Source organism: Hippopotamus amphibius, chromosome 12 (genome assembly GCF_030028045.1).
Source record: "Hippopotamus amphibius kiboko isolate mHipAmp2 chromosome 12, mHipAmp2.hap2, whole genome shotgun sequence".
NCBI classification, from domain to species: domain Eukaryota; kingdom Metazoa; phylum Chordata; class Mammalia; order Artiodactyla; family Hippopotamidae; genus Hippopotamus; species Hippopotamus amphibius.
The window spans coordinates 59503659-59530040 of record NC_080197.1 but is presented as its reverse complement, the minus strand read 5'-3'; the positions used below and the strand labels follow the sequence as shown (position 1 = coordinate 59530040).

The following is a 26382-nucleotide window of genomic DNA, read 5'->3' as shown; positions in this document are numbered from 1 at the left end:
GTATATCATCTTTGGAAAATGTCTATTTAAATCCTATGCCAATTTTAAAATAGGATATATGATTTGCAAATATTTTCTCCCATTCCATAGGTTGCCTTTTCATTCTGTTGATTATGTCCTTTGATGCATAAAAGTTTGTAAGTTTAATGTAGTGCTATTTGCCTACTTTTGCTTTTGTTGCCTATGCTTTTGGTGTCATATTCAGGAAATCATTGCCAAATATAATGTCATGAAGCTTTTTCCCTATGTTTTCTTCTGGAGTTATATAGTTTCGGGTCCTACATTTAGGTCTTTAATCCATTTTGAGTTGATTTTCGTATATGGTGTAAAATAAGAGTCCAACTTTACTCTTTCACAGTTTTCCTGCATCATTTGTTAAAGAGACTATCCTTTCCCTATTTTGTAGTCTTGGCACCCTTGTCAAAGATCATTTGACCATATATGTGTGGGTTTATTTCTGGGCATGCTATTCTGTTCTATTGGTCTGTCTTTATGTCAGTACCATGCTGTTTTGGTTACTGTAGCTTTGTAATGTGTTTTGAAACCAAGATATGGGATACCTTTAGCTTTGTACTTCTTTTTCAAAATTGTTTGGCTTTTCAGGGTCCTTTAAGATTCCATATGAATTTTTCTATTTCTACAAAAAAAAAAATGCCATTGGGATTTTGATAGAGATTACATTGAATCCATAGATTGATTTGAATAGTATGGACATCTTAAAATTAAGCCTTCCAATCCATGAATGCAGGATGCCTTTCCCTTTGTGTCTTATTTCATTTTTTCAGCAGTGATTTGTAGTTTTCATTGTACAAGTCTTTCATCTCCTTGGTTAGGTTTATTCTCAACTATTTTATTTTTCTGGATGCTGTTGTACCTGGAATTGTTTTCTTAATTTCCTTCTTAGATTTTTCATTGGTAGTGTATAGAAGTGCAATTGATTTTTGTATGTTGATTTTGTGTCCTACAACTTTGCTGAATTTGTTTATTAGTTCTAACAGTCTTTTTGTGGAATCTTTAGGGGTTTCTTTATGTAAGATCATGTCATGATCAGAGATCATTTTACTTCATTCTTTCCAGTATGGATTTAAAAAAATTTTTTTTGACTTGTCTAGTTGCTCTGGATAGGACTTCCAGTACTAAGTTGCATAGAAGTGGTGAGAGTGGGCATCCTTGCCTTGTTTCTGATCCTAGAGGAAAAGTTTTCAGCCTTTCACCGTTGACTATGATTTTAGCTGTAGGTGTTCATATATGGCCTTCATTATGTTGAAGTAGTTTCCTTCAATTTCTGGTTTTTGGAATATTTTTATCATGAAAGATGTTGAATCTTGTCAAATGGTTTTCTTATCAATTTAGATGATCATGTGATATTTATCCTTCTTTCTGTTAATGTGATGTATTGCACTGATTGATTTTCATATGTTGAACCATCCTTGCATTACAGGAATAAATCTCACTGGGTCATGGTGTATGATACTTTTAATGTGCTACTGAATTCAATTTGCTAGTATTTGTTGAGGATTTTTACATCACTATTCATAAAGGATATTGGTGTGTAGTTTTCTTGTAATGTTTTTGTCTAGCTTTGGTATGGGTAATTCTGGCCTCAGAGAATGAACTTGGAAGTGTTCCCTCCTCTTCAGTTTTTTTTGCAAGAGTTTCAGGAGGATTGGTATTAATTCTTCTTTAGATGTTTGATAGAATTCTCCAGTGAAGCTATATACAACTGGAGTTTTCCTCTTTGGGAGATTTTTTTTATAACTGCTTCAAACGCCTTACTAATTATTGGTCTACTCCAGTTTTCTATTTCTTCATGATTAAGTCTTGGTAAACCATATTCTGTTTGACTAGCAACTAACATATGCTCTTCCCTTTCTAACTAATGGTGGTTATTTAAACTGCAATAGGAAAATGTATGTCTGACAATGGTCATTCCAGTTGGTTAGCAGCTTTCCAGTCGCGACTCATACATATCTGTCTGTTTCAAAAGTGGCTGCTATTCATTGAGCATTTACTGTGTGACAGGCAGTTAGAATCTGTTACCTCTCATGTCACAATATTCCTGGGAAGAAGATGCAGTTGTCTCCATCTGACAGATGAGGAAAAAGCAAATCAGAAAGCTTAATATTATAACATTTGTAGAATTAAGATGCAATTTACAGTCAATGATGCCTTATAGTTTTATTGGCAGCACTTTTCCTTTCTAATGCTATAAAACTTGCCCATTTTAGATTTGGGCAAGTATTAGAAATTTGCTCATGATCACATAGCTAATGAGCAACGACTTGTTTGTTTCCAAATATGCTGTTCTCTTAATTCCTTCTCCAGCCCCGTGAAACAGATGGCCTTCCATCAGGAAAGCCATCCTCTTGGATCAAGGGCACAGGTTTGAGATAAATATTCATAAGGCAATGAAGGCTTACCTATCTAACCAGCCCAATCTCACCTTGTCATCAATGGGAGAGCAGATATAGTAATCAGAATCATATCTAATTCAAGTGTATTTTTACTACTTTCTTCAAAGTTCAAACTATGCTTCTCATGTAGTGCATTCAGTTCATTTATAGACATAATTTCTTTACCATTGCCAATTAATTACATCCCATCCTATTCATTGTAGAAGAAAGCTATAAACACACACGAAGGAGTAGCAAATTTGGGAAATAAAGAAGGAAGGGATCAAAAATAGTATAAAAGGTGTTGTGAACACCTGCACAGGTCTACTTCATAACCAACAAAGGTATTAATATTTCAGTATCATTCATTATTGGTCCTTACTTCTGCTTTTCACCTTCCACAAAGATAATAGAGTCATCTGCATTTACAAGGTAGTCAGTGTTAGAATCACTTGCTGAACACTTGGATTGGATACTTTTTAATCCTTTGCTTTCTGTGCAGTCTTTAACACCTCTTTGTGAAGATGACAGCCAAGCCCAGGAAATCATTAAGAAGCTGGAGAAGAGTATAACGTTCCTCAGCCAGTGCACAGCACGAGTGGCCAGTAGGGCTGAGATGCTGGGAGCCATTAACCAGGTAATTTGTCTCCATTTCTGCAGTTACAATGAAATTACTAAAAGTGGATTATATTTCTAGGGAAAAACTGTATCTGATCATTTCAGAATGTTCCTGATATTTTCCTGTTTTAAAAAATACTACAGTAAGTATCCTTGTTTTTGCATCTTTGCACACTTACTCATAGAGAAGTAGATTTTCAAAATTTCTTTGTGGGAAAATCTGGGGAGACTTTAAATTTTTGAATCTCTACCTAAACAAACTTGTTAAAATATGTTTTCCTAAGAAGGAGACGTTTCATTGTGATGACAGTTTTAGTTTGAACATTTGTTACACACTTCTAATATTCTAGTTTCTTTTTTAACCCCTCACTAGAGAATAATATTCTTTGTTTGATTGAAGTTATGTTTGTTCATAGTTTTTAAAAAACGTCAAGTAGTTCTCTAAGGCTTATTATCTCATTTCCCATGTTCCAGAGCAGCAACTTTCAACTCTTTTGGTTTGTTTTTGTTTATATTCATATCTCCAAATAATGTGCTTATAATGTCGCTTAGTGATTTATTTTCAGTTTTAAGTATTTATTGGTTTCCTACTACAAAGATGAATATTTATTTTGTCCATCTCTTCCCCACACACCTTTTCACTGTCTTTCACCTCATTGTAATCTCTCTTCTTTCCTAACCAAGCTTAAATTCCATGGTCAAACACAGTATATGCTCCCTTGCATAAACCCTCAACACTTTTCCGTCCCTTGTTTTGTTTTACTCATTTAGAAAATCTACAGTCTTGTTTTAAATCCATTTCTCCACCTGATTATACCTGCATAGATGGAAAATCTCACACCTGTATGCTGACGGAGTTCTTCTGAAATTCATCACAAACCTCAAGTGGTCCTTGGGGCTTCCCATCATTCACCCTGCCTCTTTTCTATATGTTAATTTCACACTTTGTCCTTTCCCCTCAAATAACCATCATGTCCTCCCCTTTCTTCTCTGTCAAGTAATGACTTTGCTTCCTAACTCAGTAAGAAAGTTGAGGTAATCAGAAGGGTCCTGCCAAAAGCTCTGAGCCTACAAGCATCTAAACCCTCGACATTGCCTTCCTCCCTAGTACGAAAGATGAGCTCTCTCTCATCCTATCCATGGCTAACCCACCTCTATATACAATCCCGTCCCTTCTAAACTACTCAGAATCTCGGGCCCCAATTCTCCCTGCTTTCTTCCATCTCCAGTTTTCCCCCACTCTATTGAATCATTCCCATCAGCACACAAATACATTGTTTTTAAGATGGGAAAAATAACACAAAATAAACACGAACAAAAAGATCTTTGACTCTTTCTCCTTTGGCTCCCACCCTGTTTCTCTGTTCCCATTTTTAGTAAATCTCCTCCAAGAGAATTGTTCTCACTGTTTCCAGTTTCCCTCATCCCATTCTCTCTGAAACCTACTCTAATCAGCCGTAACCAACTCGTTTTCCTGTCTTGGTGACCTGTCTGCTACATTCAACACTGCTGAGCTCATCCTCCTCCTGGAAACACGCTCCTCACTTGGTTTCCAGGTACCACAATTCCCTGGTCTTTCTCTCTATATCATGGGCCAGTCCCTTCCAGGCTCCTTTATGGGTCCCCCCTCTTTCTCCCAGCCCTCTTAATCTTGATGGGCCCCAGGGTTTCACCTTTGCACGTCTGATCTCCATCGTCACTCAATCCCCATGCTATCCCGTGTGGTCAGCTGATGACTCCCCAATTCACACGCTTATCCTAAACCTCTGCAATGAGTTTCAGGTTAGAATCTGCTACTGTTGACGTAGCGTTTCTGCTTGGAAGTTTGATAAACAACTTGAACTTAACATATCCCAAAATAAACTGCTGATGGTCCCTCCAAAAACTGTTTTACGCATTATCTCCTTACCTCAGTCAGGGGCAACTCTGTCCTTCCAGTTGCTGGGGCTGAAAAACCTTGGGGGTAATTCTCAATGCGTTTCTCTTACACTCCACATCTCATCCTATGGAAAATTCTATTCACTGTACCATCAGACTGTGTCCAGAATTCAACCATTCATTTCCCTCTCCATAGCTACCACCTTAATCTAAGCCATACAGACACATATTCTTCCTTCATGGAGCTTATATTCTAGTGGGAGGAGATAGACAATAAACAAGATGTCAGGAAAACATGTAGTGTGTTAGAAGGTGATCAGTGTTACGAAAAACAAAAGGCAGGAAAAAGGAGGATGAAAAACTTTGGGATGGGAGGGGTTGAAGATTTACAGAGGCTGTCAGGTAGTCAGCTGGGCTGTTCTATGAAGGTGACATTTGAACAAGACTTGGAGGAGGTGAGGGCTAACACAGGTGGATATCTGGAGGAAGAGTATTCTACGTAGAGGGAACAGTTAGAACTGGGGACCTAAGTTAGCATATGACAAACAGAAAATGAGTCCAGTATGGTTGGTGTGCAATAATCCAAAGATAGTCATAGAAAATAAAGTCCAAGAGGTAAGAGGGCAGGGGAATCATGTCGATCTTTTTAAGTCATCATAAGGACTTTGTTTTTTATTTTGAAAGAGTGAAAAGCCACTAGAGGGCTTTGAACCAAAAAGTAACATGAAAAAAAAAGTAACATGATCTGGGTTAAGGTTTTGTTTTTTGTTTTTTTGTTTTTTTGGCTTCATTGGGTCTTTGTTGCAGTGTGTGGGCTTCTCATTGTGGTGGCTTCTCTTGTTTCAGAGCATGGGTTCTAGGTGCACAAGCTTCAGTAATTGCATCACATGGGCTTAGCAGTTGTGGCATGTGGGCTCTAGAGCACAGGCTCAGTAGTTGTGGCTTACAGGCTTAGTTGCTCCACGGAATGTGGGATCTTTCTGGTCCAGGGATCAAACCCATGTCCCTTACGTTAGCAGGCAGATTCTTAACCACTGTGCCACAGGGAAGTCCTGGCTTAAGTTTTAAAAGGATTGTTCTGGCTGTTTTATTAAGAATGGACACTGGGGGTGGGGTGGGGGATTGGGTTTAAATGGAAACTGGGAGACCATGTAGGAAGATATTGTATTAATCTGGGAAAAATAAGCCAATTTAAAAATGGGAATAAATCCTTAAATAAGTGTTCACAGAGTTGTTTATTATGAAAAAAATAATTAAAATCATGTAATCATTTAAATGTCACAGGTAACACTGTTCACTTTTCTGTTTATTCACATTACTCATTATTTTTGCTTTATTAAAAGTTGTCCTTCACCACTGAGATATTATGTCAACTTACAAATGATTTTAATAAAATCTTGAATTTGTGTCAAAAATAAATGGGAAAAAAAATAAATGGGAATAAAACTTGAATAGACATTTCTTCAAAGAAGATACAGAAATGGCCAATAATTACATAAAAAAATGCTTAATCATTAGGGAAATGCAAATCAAAACCATATTGACATGCCACTTCACACCTACTAGGATAGCTATAATTTTAAGAAAAAGAAAGAAAGAAGGAAAATAACTAGTATTGACAAGGATGTGCAGAAATTGCAATATTATTAATATATTATTTAGCTGTTAAAGGGAATGTAGTATTGATACATGCTACAATGTAGATGAATCTGGAAAACATGAAGCTAAGTATAGGTGCTAGACACAAAAGTTACATGTTGTATGATTCTGTTTATATACAGTATCTAGAATGGGGGAAGAGTAGTGGTTGCTAGGTTCTGGGGGGAGGGGAGAGTGGGGAGTAACTGCTTAGTGGGTATGGGGTTTTGTTTTGGGGTGATGAAAACATTTTGTGACTAGATAGAAATGGTGGTTACACAACATTGTGAATGTACTGAATGTCACTGAATGTTCACTTAAAAACAGTAAAATTTATATTGCGAATTACACAGCAATATAAAAAAAAGAAAAAAAATACAGTGAATGTATTTTGTCAGGTTCCAGTTCAAACAAAACTTCAAGTAGATGTTTTTTAGACAGTTGGGGAAATTTGAATGTGGATAAGATGATGTTAAGATGTTTCTGTTAATATTGTTAGACGTGATCATGTCATTGTGGTTATTTAAGGAAATACACTCCTATTTTGTTTTCTTTTTAGATACTTACTGAAATGTTTATGGGTAAAGTAACATGATGTCCATCACCTGTACTTAAAAAGAAATAGCATTCAAAACTTGGGGTGAAATTCATATGGCAAAATGTTGGTGGTTCTTGAAACTGGTTGATGGATATGTGTGGGTTTATTGTCTACTTTTTGTGTCTGTAGAAATTATCTTAATAAAAATTTTTAATTAAAAAGTGAGTGATAATATTAGATCTATATTATCTGTAAACATTATTATGCCTGTGTAAATTCTATTCATAGCAGAGACAGTAGTCTGTTATGATGGCTTTTCCTTCTTTGCACAATGTTCATGTTCTTTGTGGAGTTATCTTCCTTTGCCATGATTGTTATGCTTAGTTTTCTATTTACTTGTCTCTAATTTATTCTCAACCTCTCCCAGGGAGTCTAGATCTCCCAGTACATTTAAACTCATCAGGTATTCTGTCAATTTCTTCATTGAGATGTTTCTTCTGGAGATTTTTGACCTGTCAGTCTCAACTGGCTGTTCTTCAGGCTCACCACACAAGTCCTAGAAATACTTAAATGAAGATTTCTTTCACTTCTTTCTTGAGTTGAATTCCATTTCCTGAATCCCATACCTCCTTCTTTGTTGGTTTACTTTTTTTTTATTTTGGTGGAACATCTCACCCAATAACTTCCTGAGGAAAAGAATGTCTGGGAGGTAAACTTTTAAAAATGTTATATAACTGAAAATGTCTTTATTTTTTATGTCTTTACGGTAGCTGGGTGAAGGATTCTAGGTTAGAAGTCATTTCCTTCATAATTTTTCATACATTGCTTCATTTTCTTCTTAGCTTCTGGGGTTGCTATCAAACTTTGATGCCATTCTCAGTCTTGAGGTTTTGTTTATAACCCCTTTTTATTTTTCAGAAGCTTTTAGGATATTCTCTTACCCCTACTTAGGATATTCTATTCCTTGGCACGGATCTGTTTTCAACCACTGTTTTAGGCTGTGAGTGAACATAAACTGGCAAGTTATTTCGTGAGTTCAGAGATTTTCTTGAACTATTTCCTTTTCTACATTTAATGGAATTTTTCCACATTTCTTATCCATCTTGAATTCCTAATCTTTGGGTGTTGGATCTCCTGAACTGGTCCTTTCTTGTCTGTTTTCTACATTTTCATCTTTTTGCTCTAGTTTCAGAGAAATTTTCTCAAACTTATCTTGAAACGCTTGTGTTACGTATTTTTTATCATATTTTTAATTTCCAGACTTTTAAAATTCTCAGAATATTGCTTTTTAATATCTTGTTCTTAGATGCAATACTTATTCGTACCTTTCTGAAGATACTGATGGTTTCCTTGAAGTTTTAGGTTTTTTCTTTCAGGTTTTTTTCTGTGTTTTGATTTTCTTTCCTCTGGCTAGAGGCTTTCCTCTGACTGGTGATGATCCATTATACAGCTGTGTACGTTGGGTGGGGAAGTTTCTTGTCGGCTGTGGGCTTTGCACGAGCTAGGATGTTTCACTGGGATACTCGTAATGTTGGTAATTTTAAGACTTTCAACTTGCAACGTCAGATTCCTCTGAGAAAAGTCTTCCAACGGCCAGCCTTGAGAGTGTAAGCTTGGCTGCCAGTGTTTGATAGTTGGAAGGAAGACTAATAAGGCTCCGTTATTCTAGATTCAGTACATACACAGACTTTTGCTTAAATCTACTCTTTTCTGTATGAGCCACTCACCATCAACTATTTGTTACTGCTCGGTTTCTGTTTAACTCTCTCTAGATATCCAGCTTTCGTAGTCTTTCATAGATGTGGTGGAGGGGCTCAGCTGACCTGAGAAAGGCAGGGGATCGGCGGATCTAATCGCTTTTCACACAGATTTTCAGCCATTTCTTCTGTTCTACCTTCAAGCTTGATTCTAAAGGCACCACTAATTCCTGAGCATTTGCTGCTTTCTGTGGTACAACCCAGGTTGCTTCTAGGCTTTTCTTAGTGCTTTTTTTAGGGTTCAGCTTTTTAAGTCTTAGTCATTTACCGCTAGTCCTTCTACTTGGCAGGAGTTCAAAAATGTTTTATATCCTCTTCTGTTCTATTTACCCTTCTCTACTCATGCCTTTAAAAAACCCCTTTTTGTCATTTTAGTAGGATTTAGGGATGGAGTGAAGATAAGTGCATGTTTCTAATTCACTGTCTTTTAACTGGGTATCGAGGATCGTATTTTCAATGTAAATTTGTTCTTTTTTTTTTTTCCTGCTAGGAAAGCAGGGTTAGTAAAGCAGTTGAAGTGATGATTCAGCATGTAGAAAATCTGAAGAGAATGTATGCCAAAGAGCACGCTGAATTAGAAGAACTGAAACAGGTTCTTTTGCAAAATGAAAGGACTTTTAACCCTCTTGAAGATGAAGGTAATAAAAGTTTAAGATAATAGTAACAGTTATGTTTTTCTAACATTCTCCTTTTTCATTCTCTCTCTTACTAATTCTTATTATATAATGCCTTTAGTATAGGAGCCTTATGTAAGGTTATATTAGAAGATGATATATAGAAATATATGTATAAGAATATAAGAAATAACTCATTCCTGTTATTTATATAGCCCAAAGTAAGATGCCAGAAAAGAAATTAGGAGACAAGATGAATTTTATGGTAGACACCAAAAATTCATTAAATTAAATTGCCATATGAGAGAATATACTTAATCCAACTCATTGAGTTGATCCCAGTGTTGTCCTACTTAAGATATGTTAGAATTGGCTCTTTCTCCACATGTAAAGCAAGACACAATAGTGTAAATGAACCCCTCTCATCAGTAATGATTTTGTATCCCTTGAACAAGGAAGGAATGTGGCAGAGTAAGCTGATCAATGGATTGGAAAATAGGGAGCCATCGGTGACCATGGAAAAAATCTCAACAGAAGGCTTGTATACATCTTATAATAGTTTTAAATAGACAGTATAGATGTTTCTAAGCAGACTCTTCATTTTAATGATCTGCTCTCTCTTCTAGAAAAGTAATAATATTTGATGATCTTCTGATCTGTAATTTTGGACTCATTTATTCAGCAGACATTCATTTAGTGCCCCCTCTGTGCTAGGCAGGCATTGTGGACATTAGCACACATAATTCAGATTACTATGTTATGAATCACCAAATAAATGATAACCAGATATTTAAATTGCTCAGTAGTCTCTGTGGTCTTCAATATTTTCTGACCGTCGCTTGCTTTCCTTTGTAAAGAATTAAGTTGCATGTGTAATTCCTAAAATACACAAATGTGTTTTCCCTTTCAGAGGACTGCCAAGTTAAAAAACGTTCAGCTTCTCTAAACTCTAAGGTAATTACTAACGCACTTAACAAATGTCTATCAAATGTTATAGATGAGATGGTTTTAAAATATTATTTGAAGCGACATGGCTTTCAGTGTAAATCATAAGGCAACAGTGATTTCAGTTCATATGTATGTGTTATGTATATATGCATGTGTGTGTGTTTATGTTTATATGATATATATATGCTTTTATACATCTTGCAACATTTGTATCTCAATGAAGTTTGCCTGGCAGCGAAAGGAAAGCCAGTATAACAATAGTTTCTCTCTCACGTGAAACCAAAGTGGGGAATAAGCAGCCCAACAGTGGCAGAGCAACTTCACAAAATCCCTAGGGCCCAGTCCCCTTCTCTTCTGCCAAGTCATCATCCGCAGAGCTTTGCTTCCATCTTAAGGTCTAAGATGGCTTTGTCAGTTCTGGGCACCAGGTCCTGGTCATTACAGTGAGTCGTGTTCCAGAAAAAGGAACACGCAAAAACAGGTGTTCTCTCTCCCTCTGAAGACACTTCCTAGAAGTCCCAGATAACATTTCCCTTTCCATTCTTGGTTGGAAATAAGATGAAAACACAGCTTTTATTTTGGAGGCTGTATGCCTAACTAAAAATCAGTGGGATTTGTCACTAAATAAGAAGGGGAGAATGGGCTATTGAAAGTCAGTCAGCAGTTTTTGTCGGTTTGAAAGTCAGGATTTCAAAGAATTTTTGAGCAAGGGACTTTTAAAATCATTCCATCCAAATCTTTTTCACAGATGAGGAAATTCACTTTCACAGAAGTTAAGTGATTAGTTATGATCTTGTAGTGATGGAACCATGATTAGAACCCAGGTTTTTGGACAACAATTTGATATTTTTGATGTTCAACTAACCTAAAAAATTAAATTAGGGATGGTGGCTTAAGAAAAGAATTCACATAAAACTTCATCAGTTTATTTCCTGAAGTTCTACTTATTTAAACATGAAGAGCCACAAAATATGATATAACATTTTCCTGTACAAATCTCAAGGCTGAGGTTTGAATACATCCATTCATTAAAATATCATACTCATCCTTAAATGTATTAAATGGAAAAAATGAAACCATGAAAAAAAAAAGCTCTAAAATAGGTGCATATTTATCTCCTCTTGAGTTGGGGAAAACCTTGCCGAGCATAAAAGAAATAGTAGCAAAAGAGGAAGAGATGAGGGACTTCCCTGGAGGTCCAGTGATTAAGACTCTGTGCTTCCACTGCAGGGGGCACGTGTTCTATCCCTGGTCGGGGAACTAAGACCCTGCACGCCGCATGACGTGGCCAGAAAAAAAAAAACGAAGATAACAAAAAAAAGAGAGGAAGTGATAGATGAAAAGATTTGGCTGCAATAACAATAAAAACATTCTGCCGAGAAATATCATTAACAAAATAAATATAGGCAAAAATCATGAACAGGTGGTTCTCAGAGCACTTACAGACATGGTTATTTGGCATAGGAAAAGAATGTTCAGTGTTACTAGAAACCTAAACAGAAAGCTTTATATTCCTTACATGGTTGGCAAAAAATTACCCCATTTTGGAGAAAGTGGAATATGGATTGGCAGAATATTTCTGGAAGGTAATTTGGAAGGCAATTTGGTTGTAACAAAATTCTTGAAAATAAGTCTCCTGTTTAACTCATCAGTGGTTGAGTACATGGATGTGTACATACAAGAATATCCGTCAGTGTTTCATAGAAGGATAAAATATTGAGGATTTTCTAAATGTACATTTTCCCCATTTGGGTAGCCATCTTCTCTTCGAAGAGTGACCATTGCCTCTTTGCCCAGAAATATTGGAAATGCAGGAATGGTAAGCAAATTTCTAAGCGTTCTTAGTCAAAAGCAAATTGATTTTCATATGACAAAAGTATAAATTTACTTCACTAAATTCATATTTTATTATTTCTCTAACATCTGAACTTTAAAGGTGGCTGGGCTGGAAAATAATGACCGATTCAGTAGGAGGTCAAGCAGTTGGTAAGTGTTATTTTAAGGTGGCTCTTTGGGAACCTTACTGTTTTATGATTGGGCTAAAGTAAATGTTTGAAATAGTTGATATAGTAACACTTGATTTGTACAGAATATATGCAGAATAATTGTAAAAATTGGCATGTGATCATGAAATTGTTTTCTTATGAAATACGGATTACATGAATATGCCAAGGAAAAAATAAGAACACATCATTTTTGTATTGATTTAGGTGGTGGGAAATAAATTGGTAATGGCTACAGAAGTATATTTGACAAGTGGCTATAATCATCTTTATTTAGGCGTGTTTTGGGGTCAAAGCAGAGTGAACATCGTCCCTCCTTACATCGATTTATTAGTACCTATGCCTGGGCAGATGCTGAAGAAGAAAAATGTGAACTAAAGTAGGTGAAACTTGATGTGTTTATTAGCCTGATGTGACTGGGGCATAAATAGTGGGGATCACTTTTATTCTGTGGAGATGAGATCAATACTACATCATCAAAAAGATCATTCATTGTTTAAGACTTTCATGAACTATAAAGCACTATATAAATGTTACTTGTGAATACATTCACTCTTGTAGCTGTCAGTACTGCAAGCTTGTGGTCTTAAGTTAGAAGAGAGCCTAGAATTGGCCAGATTTCTGAAGATAATTTTCTTCTGCATAGGTATCTTATCATCAGGGGGAAAGGTCCATAAAGAGCCATAAAAATAAAATGTGCATCCACATAGATGAATTATATACAGCGCACACGTGTGTGTGTATGTGTGTGTATAACCTATAGGCACATATGTAATATGTGTGCATTATGTATATATATCCAGCCTCCCTTTAAGTGAATAAAGAGTAGGAGAAACATAAAACTCTATATTGCTATCTCTATATTTAGCAAGTTAAACCAATAAAATATACTTCTGTAGCGAAAGGTAGAGGGCAAGAGGGACGGACATGGAGAAATGCTGCCTCTAAATCCTTGGGTGATGATGGACAAACTGCTTAACCTTACTTGGTCTCAGTTTCCTCATCTGTAGAAAACTTAATGAAATGATTTTATGTTGATTTTATAGGTTCATTGCGTGCCTATTATGTGAGACACGCTATGCTCAAGCTTAAGGGATGTAAAGATAAAAAAGACATAGTTCCTACCTTCAAAGCCTTCCCCCCACCGCGCCCCCGCCACCTTAAACAATCCTGGGAGCTTAATTACATGTATTGAACTCTCTTTAGATTTAGAGTTAACATAATGGATATTTTATGATCTGGGTTTTTAACAGATTATTTCCTCAAAAAGATTATAATCTGTTTTAAAAGTTTTGTTAGAATGGTATGATTTCTACTGAGAAGTCTTTTCAAACAAAAGACTGAAACCTTGAGACTCTTATACGAATTCTGGCTTTGGGCTTTGTTTCTTTAAAAACCAAACTGAAATCTACCACTTGCATTCCCTGCAGACGTTTGATTGAAAAACAAAAACAAAAACAAAAACAAAAACCTTGAGACACAGTTCCCTTTGGCAGTTGTGAGGGAATTCTGAGCTTGGGATTTCAAAATTCAGATCCAACTAGGGACTCAGTGAGCATGAAACATGGAAGGTGAATAATGAAGCAATTTTTTGTTCTGGTGAAGCACCCCTCGTTAGATAATATGATGTTATTTAAATACAGTCAACCCAATTGCTGTTTCTCAGCTCACTAAATACTGGTTTATTTTAGGTAGTTTTACACTGAACATAAATACTTCGTAAAAGTACTATGAATTATTTTGAATAATTTAAATACTTTTAAAATTATTAAGATTTTTTAGAGAAAGAAGAAATGACACTTTGATGTTATTCCAGTTTAGCATTGCTCAAAAAACCTACAGAGAAAAGAGTAAAATCGATTGTTAATAGAGAATATTAAAAAAAGGTGTGGTAAAAGAATACTTAATGAGAAAAGTTTTACTATATGTTGAATGAAAAATCCACAGAAGAAATACGGCATCCACATTTGTTTTTTAAAGTGTAGTTACACGCACACACACACACACACACACACACATGCAGAAGGAAAATCACAGTAATGACACTATTAATTATGAGTGGTGAGAATTGACTAACACACATGTTCTTTGTAAATCTCCCCTTTTTAATTTGTTCTTTGGCTAGCGTCCCAACTTTCTACAAAAGACACTTGCTATTTTTCTAAATACAGAAAGTTACTTTAAAAAATTAAATTGCAGATTAAAAATATAAAGTTGGTAATTTGACTTTCAGAATTAGGTATTTATCAAATCTTTCTAAAGCAAAACAAGTATCTGCAAAGCCTTCTTGCTAATACAGTAAAATTTAGCAATATCTTATAAATAGTTATAGCTCATTATCCATAGTTTAATATTTAAAAACAATACTTATTTACAGAACTAAAGATGACTCAGAACCACCTGGAGAAGAAACAGTAGAAAGGACAAGAAAGCTAAGTCTTTCTGAAAAGAAAAACAATCCATCAAAATGGGATGTCTCTTCAATGTAAGTTGTCTACTTGCTAAATGATACCATTTTGGTGGAATGGGGGAAGGTAAGGCAGGGTTAGCAGTATTAATCTTAATCAAATTACTAAAAGGCCTTTCAAAATGTTAAACATAAGATGAGTAACAAACTCCATATGGTCTATAAGAATTATCCCTGAACCTGTGAGCTGCAAGAGACAGGTGAGTTCACAGTGTTAAGAAGTGGCCTTGGAACCAGATGGCCCAGGCTCGAATTAGCTCTCTAACTAGCCGTGTGACCTGGGCAAGTGCGTCCAATTTTGAGCACTGATTTCTTCATCTCTAAAATAGGGATAATAATCGTACCCATGTCTTTGCTTTGCTATCGTGATGGAATGAATTAGCACATGTATCAACATGCCTAGTATAGTGTCTAACACAGAGTTAACTATTTTCAAAAACATAGATGATGCTTTAATAAGCTTTTTTGGTGGGTGTTTCTAAAAGGAAGAGTTTAAATTTAAGTACAGCAGAAGTCCAGGGTATGGTGAGAAATAAGTGACATGTTTATAAGTACATAACACATATACCCAGCTCTACCCAATAAATAATGTTGTTTCTACCATAAGAATGTAAATTGCCTTACCTGATGGAAAGAATGAAATTAATACTCAGATATACTTCTTAGTAGTTAGATAGTGCCTAAATCACATAACTTTCAGATTCTTACCTTAGCACATCATTTCTTTAACTCTAAAAATTATAAGGGGTGGGAGGAGCAGATTATGGCCAAAGCCAAGAGCACAGATCATATTATGTAGCTTGTTATGAGGAGGTGTTGGTGGAATTACGTAGGGCAGATGCATGACTTGATTATTGTTGACAAAAGGAGTGTTTCTAAAAACAGATTCTTGTGATTACCTCATGCTGATTTTGTGTTTTCCTTGTAGTTACGACACGATAGCTTCCTGGGCAACAAATCTCAAGACTTCCATCCGAGAGGCCAATAAGGCACTCTGGCTTTCCGTCGCGTTCATTGTGCTCTTTGCAGCTTTGATGAGCTTCTTCACAGGCCGATTTTTCCAGAGGTCCGTGGATGCCGCTCCCGCGCAGGATGGGAACCCCTGGATGTCTCTGGAACATATCTTGTGGCCATTTACCAGACTCCAGCACAATGGGCCACCACCAGTCTGACTGCAGCACATCCTGGTGTGTGTATCTTGGTTTTTAAAGTTTCAGTATCTGAACTTTGTAAATTAGTAACTTTTAGCTGGGAAATTATAGCGTGGAACCAGAGGTTCTCAGAATGACTGTAAGATATTTTATATTCCTTCTTCTTGTGATTACCTTCCTAACTAAAATATAATGGGGAGGAAGCCTGCCTATGTGATTTTTTAATGGGTTTTTTGAAGAGGAGATATTATTGTTTGTTAAAATTTATTGAAATAAAGAACCATTCAAATTTTCATGCAGTGAACGTTGGAAGTCTCAGTAGGCCAAGCATGCAGAAGGGGAAAACCCCTAATTCTTAAAAAAATAAAATTTGAGTGTAAAATGCTGATTAGATCATTTTAACAGCCTATTTGACATATATTCACACATTACACTTTATTGAAGAAATACCGCTTTTTCTCCAAGTTGCTTGATTCTTCATACTGAATAAAATTTCTCAGTGGGGATTAAGAATAGCTAAGCAATCTAGTTGAGAGTAACATGTGGCAAACAGAGTCAACAAACTGGCAGTTGGAATGCCTCACTTTCTTCATTGCTTCTTTAGAAGCAAAATCCTTAACCATGTGATATAAAGTAGAATGAAACTCAGTTTCTTCTTTAAGGGCTTCAGAGAATGCATCACTGGATTCATTGATCTTGAGACTTTGTGCCCTATCACCACTAAACATTAAAAGGGTCCAATGAGGATTTTGAATGGGTTCTTCTTCAGGAAGGTGTTCCCTCACCTGAAGAATAAGAAAGAAGAATCTGTGACTAGTTCCTCTTGTATTAGCTATTTTGGCAGTAGAGTATTTTATTTGAAGGGCTCAGTTGAGTTCCCCAGATTGCTAAGATAAAAAGAAATATCCTTAATGTCCCATTTTTTTTTAAGCATGAAACTGTTTATACCTTGGTGTTTATGGAGCTTATCAAAATGTATTAATTCTTTAAAAAATATTTATTGAATGACTTCAAGTGCCAGTTACTGTTCTAGGTGCTGGGGTATAACAATAGCAACAAAGAGAAAAATAACTAAACGTATTAATAAATAACTAACAGCGGCAACAATAAAACCTTGTCTTCAAGGAGCTTATATTCTAATATGAGAAACACACAATAAACAAGATAAACATGGTGGCTCGTTTATGCTAAAATATTCATCAGTCAACTTGTAGATTTTGATAAGATACCTTCTTTATCAGGCAGTAGGAAATGTTCCAGAAAGTTAAATTGGAGGCCTAACCCTCTCAGAGGAGAAAGTTCGTGAATCATAGATATATTCACGTGAAAGGCTTACATTTGTTCTTCAGTTGATGCAAAGAGAGGTAAGGCCTCTAGCCTGAAATCAAGAGCTTTTAATACCATAATGGACAATGAAGGTGTAACCTTCACATGGTTTGGTTTTATATTTTTGACAAAATTAAAGAAAATGAAGTTTTAAAACTCCATTTTGAATGTTAATTTTTTTCACCTTTTTAAGAGGAGAAACCATGGTCTACATTCATTTAGCTCTTGAGTATCTTCTTTTGGAGGACAGAATACTCTGCTGGGGTTTTTGCATACCATACCTGAAATACAACTTTTTTAGAATCACATACTATATTCCACTTGCTCCAACCAAACGCAAAAGCTGAACTGAGCAGGGCCATTTGCCGATAAGCTTTCACTTCTACCGGAGGAAACTGTCAATATACAAACAGAGTTAATTGTAGAGCCTGTCAAGTTTCCTTTCCCTCCGTGGCCTCCTACAGACTAGTCTGGTCTCAACACAGACCCATTTAAAGTGTAAGTCAGGCGCCATTAGTCAGAAAAGACAGATAAGTCATATGACATCACTCATATGTGGAATCTAAAAAATGGTACAAATGAACTTATTTACAAAAACAGAGAGTCACAGATGTAGAAAATAGACTTATGGTTACCAAGGGGGAAAGGGGCCGGGGGGATAAATTGGGAGATTGGGATTGACATACATACTACTATATATAAAATAGATAACTAATAAGGACCTACTGTACCCTGTAATGACCTATATGGGAAAAGAAACTAAAAAAGAGTGAATATGTGTTTATGTATAACTGACTCTGCTATATAGCAGAAACTAACACAGCATTGTAAATCAACTATATGCCAATAAAAATTTTTAAAAAGGAAAACTATTAAAAAAATAAAATTCAAATATTAAAAAAATAAAATAAAATGTAAGTCAGATTACATGACTTCTTTTTCAAAATGGGGCGATGGCTTCCCCTTTCAGAGGAGACTCCAAAGTCCTATCAGTGCTCCACAAGGGCCTCTGTGGTCTGACATCCCCCACATACCCCATTATCTCTCTGAGTTTATCCCCTGTTCTTCTCCCTTTGCTCTCTCAGTGCCCTGGCCTCCTTGCTGTTCCTCCCATCCTCAGACACATCAGGCCACTCCCTCTGGGCTCTCTCCCCAGCTCCTCTCTCCACCTGGAAGCTGATCTCCGTCCAGAGATAGCAACTTGGCTACATTCCCCACCTTGAAGCTTTGTTCACATCTTATCTTCTCATTGAGCCCCCCTCCCGCTACACCCTATTTGATATTATACCTTTTCTTTTTCCCAAACCACTTATCACCTTCTGACATAAGATAATTTTGTTTATTATGTTTGTTGTTTATTTTTGCCTCCCTCTACTAGGATCTAAGCTCCACAAGGGTAGGGACTTTTGTTTTATTCACTAATATTTCCTAAGCATTTAAAACAATGTCTAGAATATAGGTGTTCAGGAAAAAAAGTCTCGAGTATAATATTCTGAAAAGATGACTAGTACGTGACATTCAGCATTTGTAAAGTAACTGGCAATTTGAGTTACTAAAACCAAGGTGGGTTTTTTTCCCTACACATATATGTATACACTCATTGACAGGATTATTGTCGAGTGTTATAACTGTCTACCTATATTGCCGTTTTCTGGTATGTTATAAACTTGTTCTTGAGTATAGAACTCTTCTGCCCCAAACACCTTTCATGATTAGAAGCACTGTGTCTTCACTCATGCATCATAAATATTTGCTAAACATCTACTGTATTCTAGGAATAGGCTTGGTGCTGGAAGAATCAAAGTTGATTAAGAAACAGTCACCTCCCTCAAGGAGCTCACAGTTTAACATGGAAGGATCTCATTTAACTTAACTTATGAGTACGCTATAGGCAGACAGGGAGGCTCTGACAAGAAATAGAAGGAAGTAGGTTTTGTGTATCGGTGGTCCTTGTACATGTTTAATTTTGCCTGATTTATCATGTCTGGGAACCTGCCGGTTCATTTACTCTTGTAAGAAATCTTACACATGTCCAGTCTGTTAGAAGAAAGAAAGCACACAAAATGGGAAGTTGCTCAGACTGCCTTGGCACTAAACTGACCAGCTGTGGTTATGCTCCATGAAGATCATACTACAGCGTGTTAAATTTGAGGGAACCCTGGTCATGCTAGTTACTCCTTCCTTTCTAACTATAATCTTATATAAGTGAACATAGAAAACCATTGGTGTACCTTAAGATTTATATAAAATTTAATACTTGCTGACATTCGAAATGTCCATCACATTAAATTTGGAAAGATTCATTCTTACCTTATAGTTTATAACAACATAAAAATGAGAGTGTCCAGTAGGGAAGATATTCAGTCCAGTTTCTTTCAAAGCAAGAATGAAAGAAGCAGGAGTCATCCACTTTTCTTCCAAAATAGAGGAGTGCTTTTTGTTGTTTAGTTTGATTGACGCTAACATGCAGAGGTTTTCCTAGTTTCAATAAGAAAAAAACAATTGTTTATATAAGTAGGTTAAAGAAACTATTACCTCATTATCATTCTAGGTCCAGCCATTAGGTTCTTTTATACTATTTTAAAAAACTTCTGTATTATCCTATATTAAAAAGAATGCAGGACAGATATGTTTTAGGCCTGATCCAAAAGCTCCATCACAGAGTCTCCACGTTACCTTAAGCAGTTTATCAACTCTTCTTGGGCTTGTCTGAGCAATCCAGGGGCTGAACTAAAGAATCTCGCAGGCCTCCTACTTTATAAGTTATCATCTAGGAGTACTGCATGGGTTCGTATTGAAGCATAAGAGCTATTTGACAGCGATCATGTTGCAACTTTTAAGGATCATCATTTTTTTTACACATATAAAATTTTAATATAATAACACAAAATTATTATCCAGTTTTAAAGTTTGCAAAGTGGGGGACTTCCCTGGTGGTCCAGCAGTTAAGACTCCATGCTCCCAATGCAGGGGGCCCGGGTTCGATCCCCGGTCGGAGAACTAAGATCCCACATGCCACAACTAGCCTGTGTGCCACAACTACTGAGGCCGCTTGCCACAACGAAGACCCAGAGCAGCCATAATAAATAAATAAATAAATAAATAAATAAATAAATAAATAAATAAATATTTTAAAAGATTAAAAAAATAAAGTTTGCAAAGTGGCAATTTGAAGGTGTACAGTGTTCACAACTCTTGTGTGACTTTAAAAGCCAAGTTTGATGACATGCTAGCTTCCTGCCACATTCATAAGGAATTTCCGGTTATCTCTTTTTTCTTTTTCCTCTCTCCTTTAAAAAAACTTTCATGAGGTATATCTTACATATCATAAAATTCACCATGCCCACCCAAGGGCATGGTCCCGTGATTTTTTGGTAACTTTACTGAGTGGTGCAATGATCACCATAAATCAGTTTTACAACATTTTCTTCCCTCCAGTAAACTCTTTCATGCCCATTTACAGTGAACCCTCATTCCCACCCTCAGCCTCAGGCAACCACTAAATCCACTTTTTGTGTCTCTCAATTTCCGACTGGGTAATTTCCGACTGGTGAGCAGTGGAGGCACTGAAAGGGGATTTCAACTGGCTGGGTGATAAGATCAGGAAGCCTCTTTAGAGTGGATCAAAAATTCCGAAAGTCATACTGCAACCAGGCTTTAGCTTCACCAACTGCTCTGTTCCCAGTAACTTGCGGGTACAAATTTGTACTTTACTTACTACATCTTATTTCCTATCTAATATTTCATTTAGAAGTTACAGCTCAAGGTATATTTTAAATAGATTCATAAAAGATATATTTCAACATGTAAACCACCGGTAACTAACTGCTTTGACACACTTTCTGTCATCAAAGAGATTTAGCTCTCTGATGTGACTTGCTATAACAGCAGTTTACCTTAATTTGTATTTGAATCTCAGTGAATACCGTAGTCACAGTCAGAAGTACTTTATTCACACCAAGGGGTCTTAGCGCCCATGACTGGTATGGCATATTAACATGAGCATCTTGAAGCAAGGTAACAGGACCAAAAGTTTCCAAGCTGAATGTTATAAGTCTGTCTTCCGATTTGTAAGATACATTGCTGATGCCATCGGTTTTCCAGTGTTTACCTTTTAATTGGGAAGAACGTGACATTAGTTCCATTTTTCCCTCTGCAAAGATAAAATGAATGAAACCACTCCAATAACTGCAATATGTATAAACTGATTTTTCACATTTAGAACAGAATCTCAGCAAAAAGCCCACTTTGCTGGGAGTTTCTTCCTGTCTACGGGATCAAGTCCAGACTCCTTAATACAGTCGTGAGATCTGTAGAATGAAGCTCCGACTCTCGCTTCTGGCTTCCTCCTTTGCCACTTCTACCTCTTTCCAGCCACACTTTTTTTCTTCCCCAACATCATATACCTCTGAGCCTCTACACATGCAGTTCTTTCTTCCTAGAGGGCTCTTCCTTTGCCTTTTGGAGAACCTCTCTTCATCTTTCCTTTTAAACAACTTTAAACTTCACCTGTCTTGAGGACACGGTTATTTTTAGTGAATTTACCAAGCTGTGGAACCATCACTGCCATCTGGTTTTATTCAGTTTTAGAACATTCTTATCCTCCTGATAAGATATCTTATGTCCACTTATAGTCAATTCCCATTCCCATCACCAGCCGCAAGCAACTATTAATATACCTCCTGTCTCTAAAGATGTTCCTTTTCTGGACTTTTCATTAAATACAATCAGATAATAGGTGGTCTTTTATGTCTCTTACAACTCAACAATACAACACAACCCAACTTAAAAATGGGCAAAAGATTTGAATATTTAATCAAAGAAGATACACAAAAGTATAGTAAATACATTAAAAAAGATGCTCAACATTCCCAGTCATTAGGGAAATACAAATTGAAAACACAAACTACCATTTCACACCCACTAGAGTGGCTATAAAAAAAAAAAAGATAATAACAAATGTTGGCAAGGATGTGGAGAAATAGGAAACCTCATATGTTGCTGGTGCAGCTACTTGGAAAAACAATTTGGCAGTTTCTTAAGTAGTTAAGCATCAATTTACCATTCAAGCTAGCAATTCCACTCCTAAGGGATATACCCAAGAGAAGTGAAGACCTGTTCACACAAGACTTACATGTGAATGTTCTCTTAGTCTTTTAAGGACCTGTTCAATATTCCACTCTAGGAGAAGTCTTTACTCTCTAGATGGGACCCAGTCACTCTTCTGCTCCTTAGCACTTTTGTCTATTATATAGCACCTTAGTACATTGTATTATGATTTTTTTCCCTGTCTGCCTCTTCTACAGCTTTGAAAATTCCTGGAAGAAGGAACTGTCTCACTTATCTCTGTCTTTCTTATTGTTTAGCATAGTTATGGAACGAATGAGTGAACAATTATCTTCCTAGAACACACTCTTCATTCTCACTTGGCTTTCTCCTCTTCTCACATGGAAGGTTCCACTGACTATTTTTGACTCTTTTTTAAAAAATTATTTATTTATTTATTTATTGGCTGCGTTGGGTCTTTTTTGCAGTGCACGGGCTTTCTCTAGTTGTGATGAGCAGGGGCTACTCTTTGTTGTGGTGCGTGGGCTTCTCATTGTGGTGGCTTCTCTTGTCGCAGAGCATGGGCTCTAGGCATGCAGGCTTTAGTAGTTGTGGCTCTCGGGCTCTAGAGCACAGGCTCAGTAGCTGTGGCGCACAGGCTTAGTTGCTCTGCAGCATGTGGGATCTTCCCGGCCCAGGGATTGAACCCCTGCCCCCTGCATTGGCAGGAAGATTCTTAACCACTGCGCCACCAGGGAAGCCCCTATTTTTGACTCTTAAGGTCATTATAATAAATACAATTATATTGGAAAGGTAAGTTATTTATAATTCCTCTTATTGTTTTTACATTAACAAAATTATTTCAATTTGTAAACGTAAAAATTAAGTATTGCCTATAAATAAATTCTTTAACTTTCTAGTATTTCCTGGCAAGAAAGTTTCCCCATGGTTTAAAAATTACTGGAGTTGTAGGTTACTATCATATAATCACTGCAGTTAGAGTCAAATTTTACATATTGTATTTCCCTGAATCATGTGGGATGATTTACCTTGTCTAATTCTAATTGAGTGTGAATAAATTTTAGTGTGATAAATATTTAGGAACATTATCATTAAATGAAAGGAAAAGTGAAACCTCTAAAGCAACATGAAAGGAAAAGATTACTCACTGTTTATTTTGATATACTTTATGGTTTAATGTATTGATAGAAATATACTGTTTTTAATATATAAATTATTTCTAGAATAAATAATATCTTGTGGCTATGTCTATACAAGCAGAAATACAGAGTATTGTAGCAACCATAAAAACGTGTAAAGTACAAAGTATTCTCTACATTCTCTGCCCCTGCAACTAAATAAGTAAAGTAATAGCCCTGTGCTTTAGTGATCTTATCTGTTCTAAACCTATCATCTAGTATGCACATCCTTTCACAAGTAGATGGATGTAGAATAATTCACCTACACTAAAAACAAAGCTATCCAGCTTTCATCTGAGAGCCCCCCAAATGCACACATTAATTCATGAGGCAGAGACTCTTCCAAGTTTAGCCAGCCAACCCCAAAGAAGGTATTTGTTAATGACTGGTGAGGCATTACCTTGTATTTCTGTTAGTACTTCTGATTTTATTGATATTTATTTAACATTTTTGGATAAGCGATCATTTCCTATGATTCAACAGTCAAAAGGTATAAAGAGGCTGACGGTGGCTAGTTTTCCTCTTTCTCAGGTTTGCCGTTTGTGCACTCCCCATCCTCAGTACCTGGTTGTAATAAGCTTTGCAACTTATAAATCATTAACATTACAATAAGCAAATTTTAATCCCTAGAATCTGAATTATTTGGCCATTTCAAGAGAGAGTAGTTTCATTTGTTTGTTTTTGATTTGCTATACTATCTTGATATTTTTGTTCATTTCCTTCTTTGTTAAAACATAGTTGCAGGGACTTCCCTGGTGGCACAGTGCTTAGGAGTCTGCCTGCCAATGCAGGGGACACAGGTTTAATCCCTGGTCTGGGAAGATCCCACATGCCGCAAAGCAACTAAGCCCATGTGCCACAACTACTGAGCCCGAGTGCCACAACTACTGAAGCCCGTGTGCCTAGAGCCTGTGCTCCACAACAGGAGAAGCCACTGCAATGAGAAGCCCACCCACCACAGTGAAGAGTAGCCCCCGCTCACAACAACTAGAGAAAGTCTGCGTGCAGGAATGAAGACCCCATGCAGCCATAAATAAATAAATAAACAAATAAATTAAAAAAAAAAACAACAAAAACAAAACAAAACATAATTGTATAGCCATAAGGTAACTTTTCAGAGAAAATGGCAGATATAAACACTTCAGGAGCTAACAGTTATAAAAAACCCCAACCTCCATTTCCATCAAGAGCAAACAAAACAAAGACCCTAGGATTGGCATAGAAATATGTAAGATTAAAAATTCAGTTTACATGCTACATTTCCTATTTTGACTTAAGGATTTATATTATTATCTCTCTTTTCATTACATAATTGTCAAAGCTGTACCTTCAGCATCCCACCGTGCAACCATAGGATTCTCGAAAAAGATTACGTTCTCATGAACCTCAAGCATGACCTCTATGGGTGGGAAAACGTTTTCCGTTTCAAAGTCTTCTGTAGTTTCTGGAGGATATGTATATTTCTGTAATCCTTCTTTGTGTATCTTTTAAAAATGACCAAAATAATATCAAGTTAGAAGCTGACTGGTAACAAAGGTGTAAATATTGCTGAATAAGCTGTGTAGTTATTTTAAATAAGCAATATAGTTTGGTCACACTTAACTATAGATTGACTAACAAACTGTCACAACAAAATTAAAGATAATGATTTGAGGGGAAAAAAATCACTACATTTGAATGTAATTCAGAACCCTCCTATGGGCTGGGACTTCGCTGTTCATTTTATCCCTCCAAGTAATTCTACAAGGCATGTATTTAACAGGGAAGATAACTGGGACTTAGAGAAATCAATATGCCAAAGATTACAAAATGAGTTCAAGAAGGCACCAGAAGTCAAAAATAGATCTATAGGACTCCAAATCCTATTGTCCCAGGGTATGTGGAGGAAGACAGAAAAAGTATAAGCAACCTTTTGAGAAGTGTAGAAATGAATGAATGAAATTAATTAAAAATCGTATCACATACCTTAAACTTACACAATGTTATAAGTCAATTATATCTCAAAAAAGCTCGGGGCGGGGAGGGGGGGAGGAGAAAATAAATTAAGCCAAGGGCAGATATCTGTGAGATAAAGGAGATTTGTGCATTATCAGAATTTAGTAGAGAAGGATATGGTGGGGGCGGGGGGATTAAAAATGTTACAAAATAGAGGAAAAAATTGGATGGGAAAAATTTCTAAAGGAGGTGTGAGATTATTAAAAAGGGACTTGGACAAAAGGAGGAAGGCCTCCTTGTTGCAGGAGAGAAAAACAAGTGTGAAGGAGGATACTTTGGGCCCAAACACAGAGCCTGGAGTAGTGGTATCAGGATATCCTGCCAAATTCAACAACAACAGCTCTTTGGATGAATCCTTGAAATCAGCAGCTCAGGCTCGGACCTTCTCACGGGTAAAGTTTTGAAGGCCTACCTTCACCAAAGAGTGTCTTTCTTGGACTCCCCCGTGTCCGTCAAGTATCCCTGAGGGAGGGAAGCTTGGTTCAAATAGATTCTTAAAAGTGGCTACAGACCAGATTATCTCCCCAGGTTCACCCTCGTAACTGCATCCTCATTTGTGGGGAGAAGGGGAGAGAGACAGCAACATCATCCCTAAGAGGGTAAAAATTAGTTTAGGGGGGACATGGAAGCATTGTACTCTTCTAGGTATAAAACACAGATATACATATAGCAGATATACAGTATATCTGTGGTATTAATATTTTATGGGGGGCAGTTAGGAAAAAAAATGCCTACAAAGTCTCCTTAGAGGTATGATAATGGAAGAAAATAAAAATTGAGAAGTACTGCTCTAATTCAATAATGCACGAAG

The 26382-nt window shown here is 36.5% G+C and overlaps 2 protein-coding genes across 6 annotated transcripts in view; one reads left to right on the top strand and one right to left on the bottom strand.

Annotated features, from left to right (window-relative positions):
- Positions 1 to 16187, top strand: part of IRAG2 (inositol 1,4,5-triphosphate receptor associated 2) — a 96702-nt gene extending 80515 nt beyond the window's left edge. Inside the window, 8 exon segments of the mRNA XM_057702199.1 lie at positions 2896 to 3030; positions 9313 to 9460; positions 10347 to 10390; positions 12141 to 12203; positions 12321 to 12370; positions 12665 to 12766; positions 14765 to 14872; positions 15783 to 16187. Coding sequence (XP_057558182.1) covers positions 2896 to 3030; positions 9313 to 9460; positions 10347 to 10390; positions 12141 to 12203; positions 12321 to 12370; positions 12665 to 12766; positions 14765 to 14872; positions 15783 to 16026 — 894 coding nt within the window. The 3' untranslated portion in view covers positions 16027 to 16187.
- A 65-nt stretch (positions 16188 to 16252) lies between these two features.
- DNAI7 (dynein axonemal intermediate chain 7) overlaps positions 16253 to 26382 on the bottom strand; it is a 71788-nt gene continuing 61658 nt past the window's right edge. For 3 of the 5 annotated variants that reach the window (XM_057702200.1, XM_057702204.1, XM_057702201.1), the window contains 5 exons: positions 24904 to 25060; positions 21228 to 21484; positions 19642 to 19809; positions 17613 to 17726; positions 16253 to 16790 (listed from right to left, as the gene is read on the bottom strand). In XM_057702200.1, the coding sequence (XP_057558183.1) occupies positions 16512 to 16790; positions 17613 to 17726; positions 19642 to 19809; positions 21228 to 21484; positions 24904 to 25060 (975 nt within the window). In that variant the 3' untranslated portion in view covers positions 16253 to 16511. The remainder of the gene's footprint in view (positions 16791 to 17612; positions 17727 to 19641; positions 19810 to 21227; positions 21485 to 24903; positions 25061 to 26382) is intronic. The other 2 variants (XM_057702202.1, XM_057702203.1) reach the window with 1 other exon arrangement.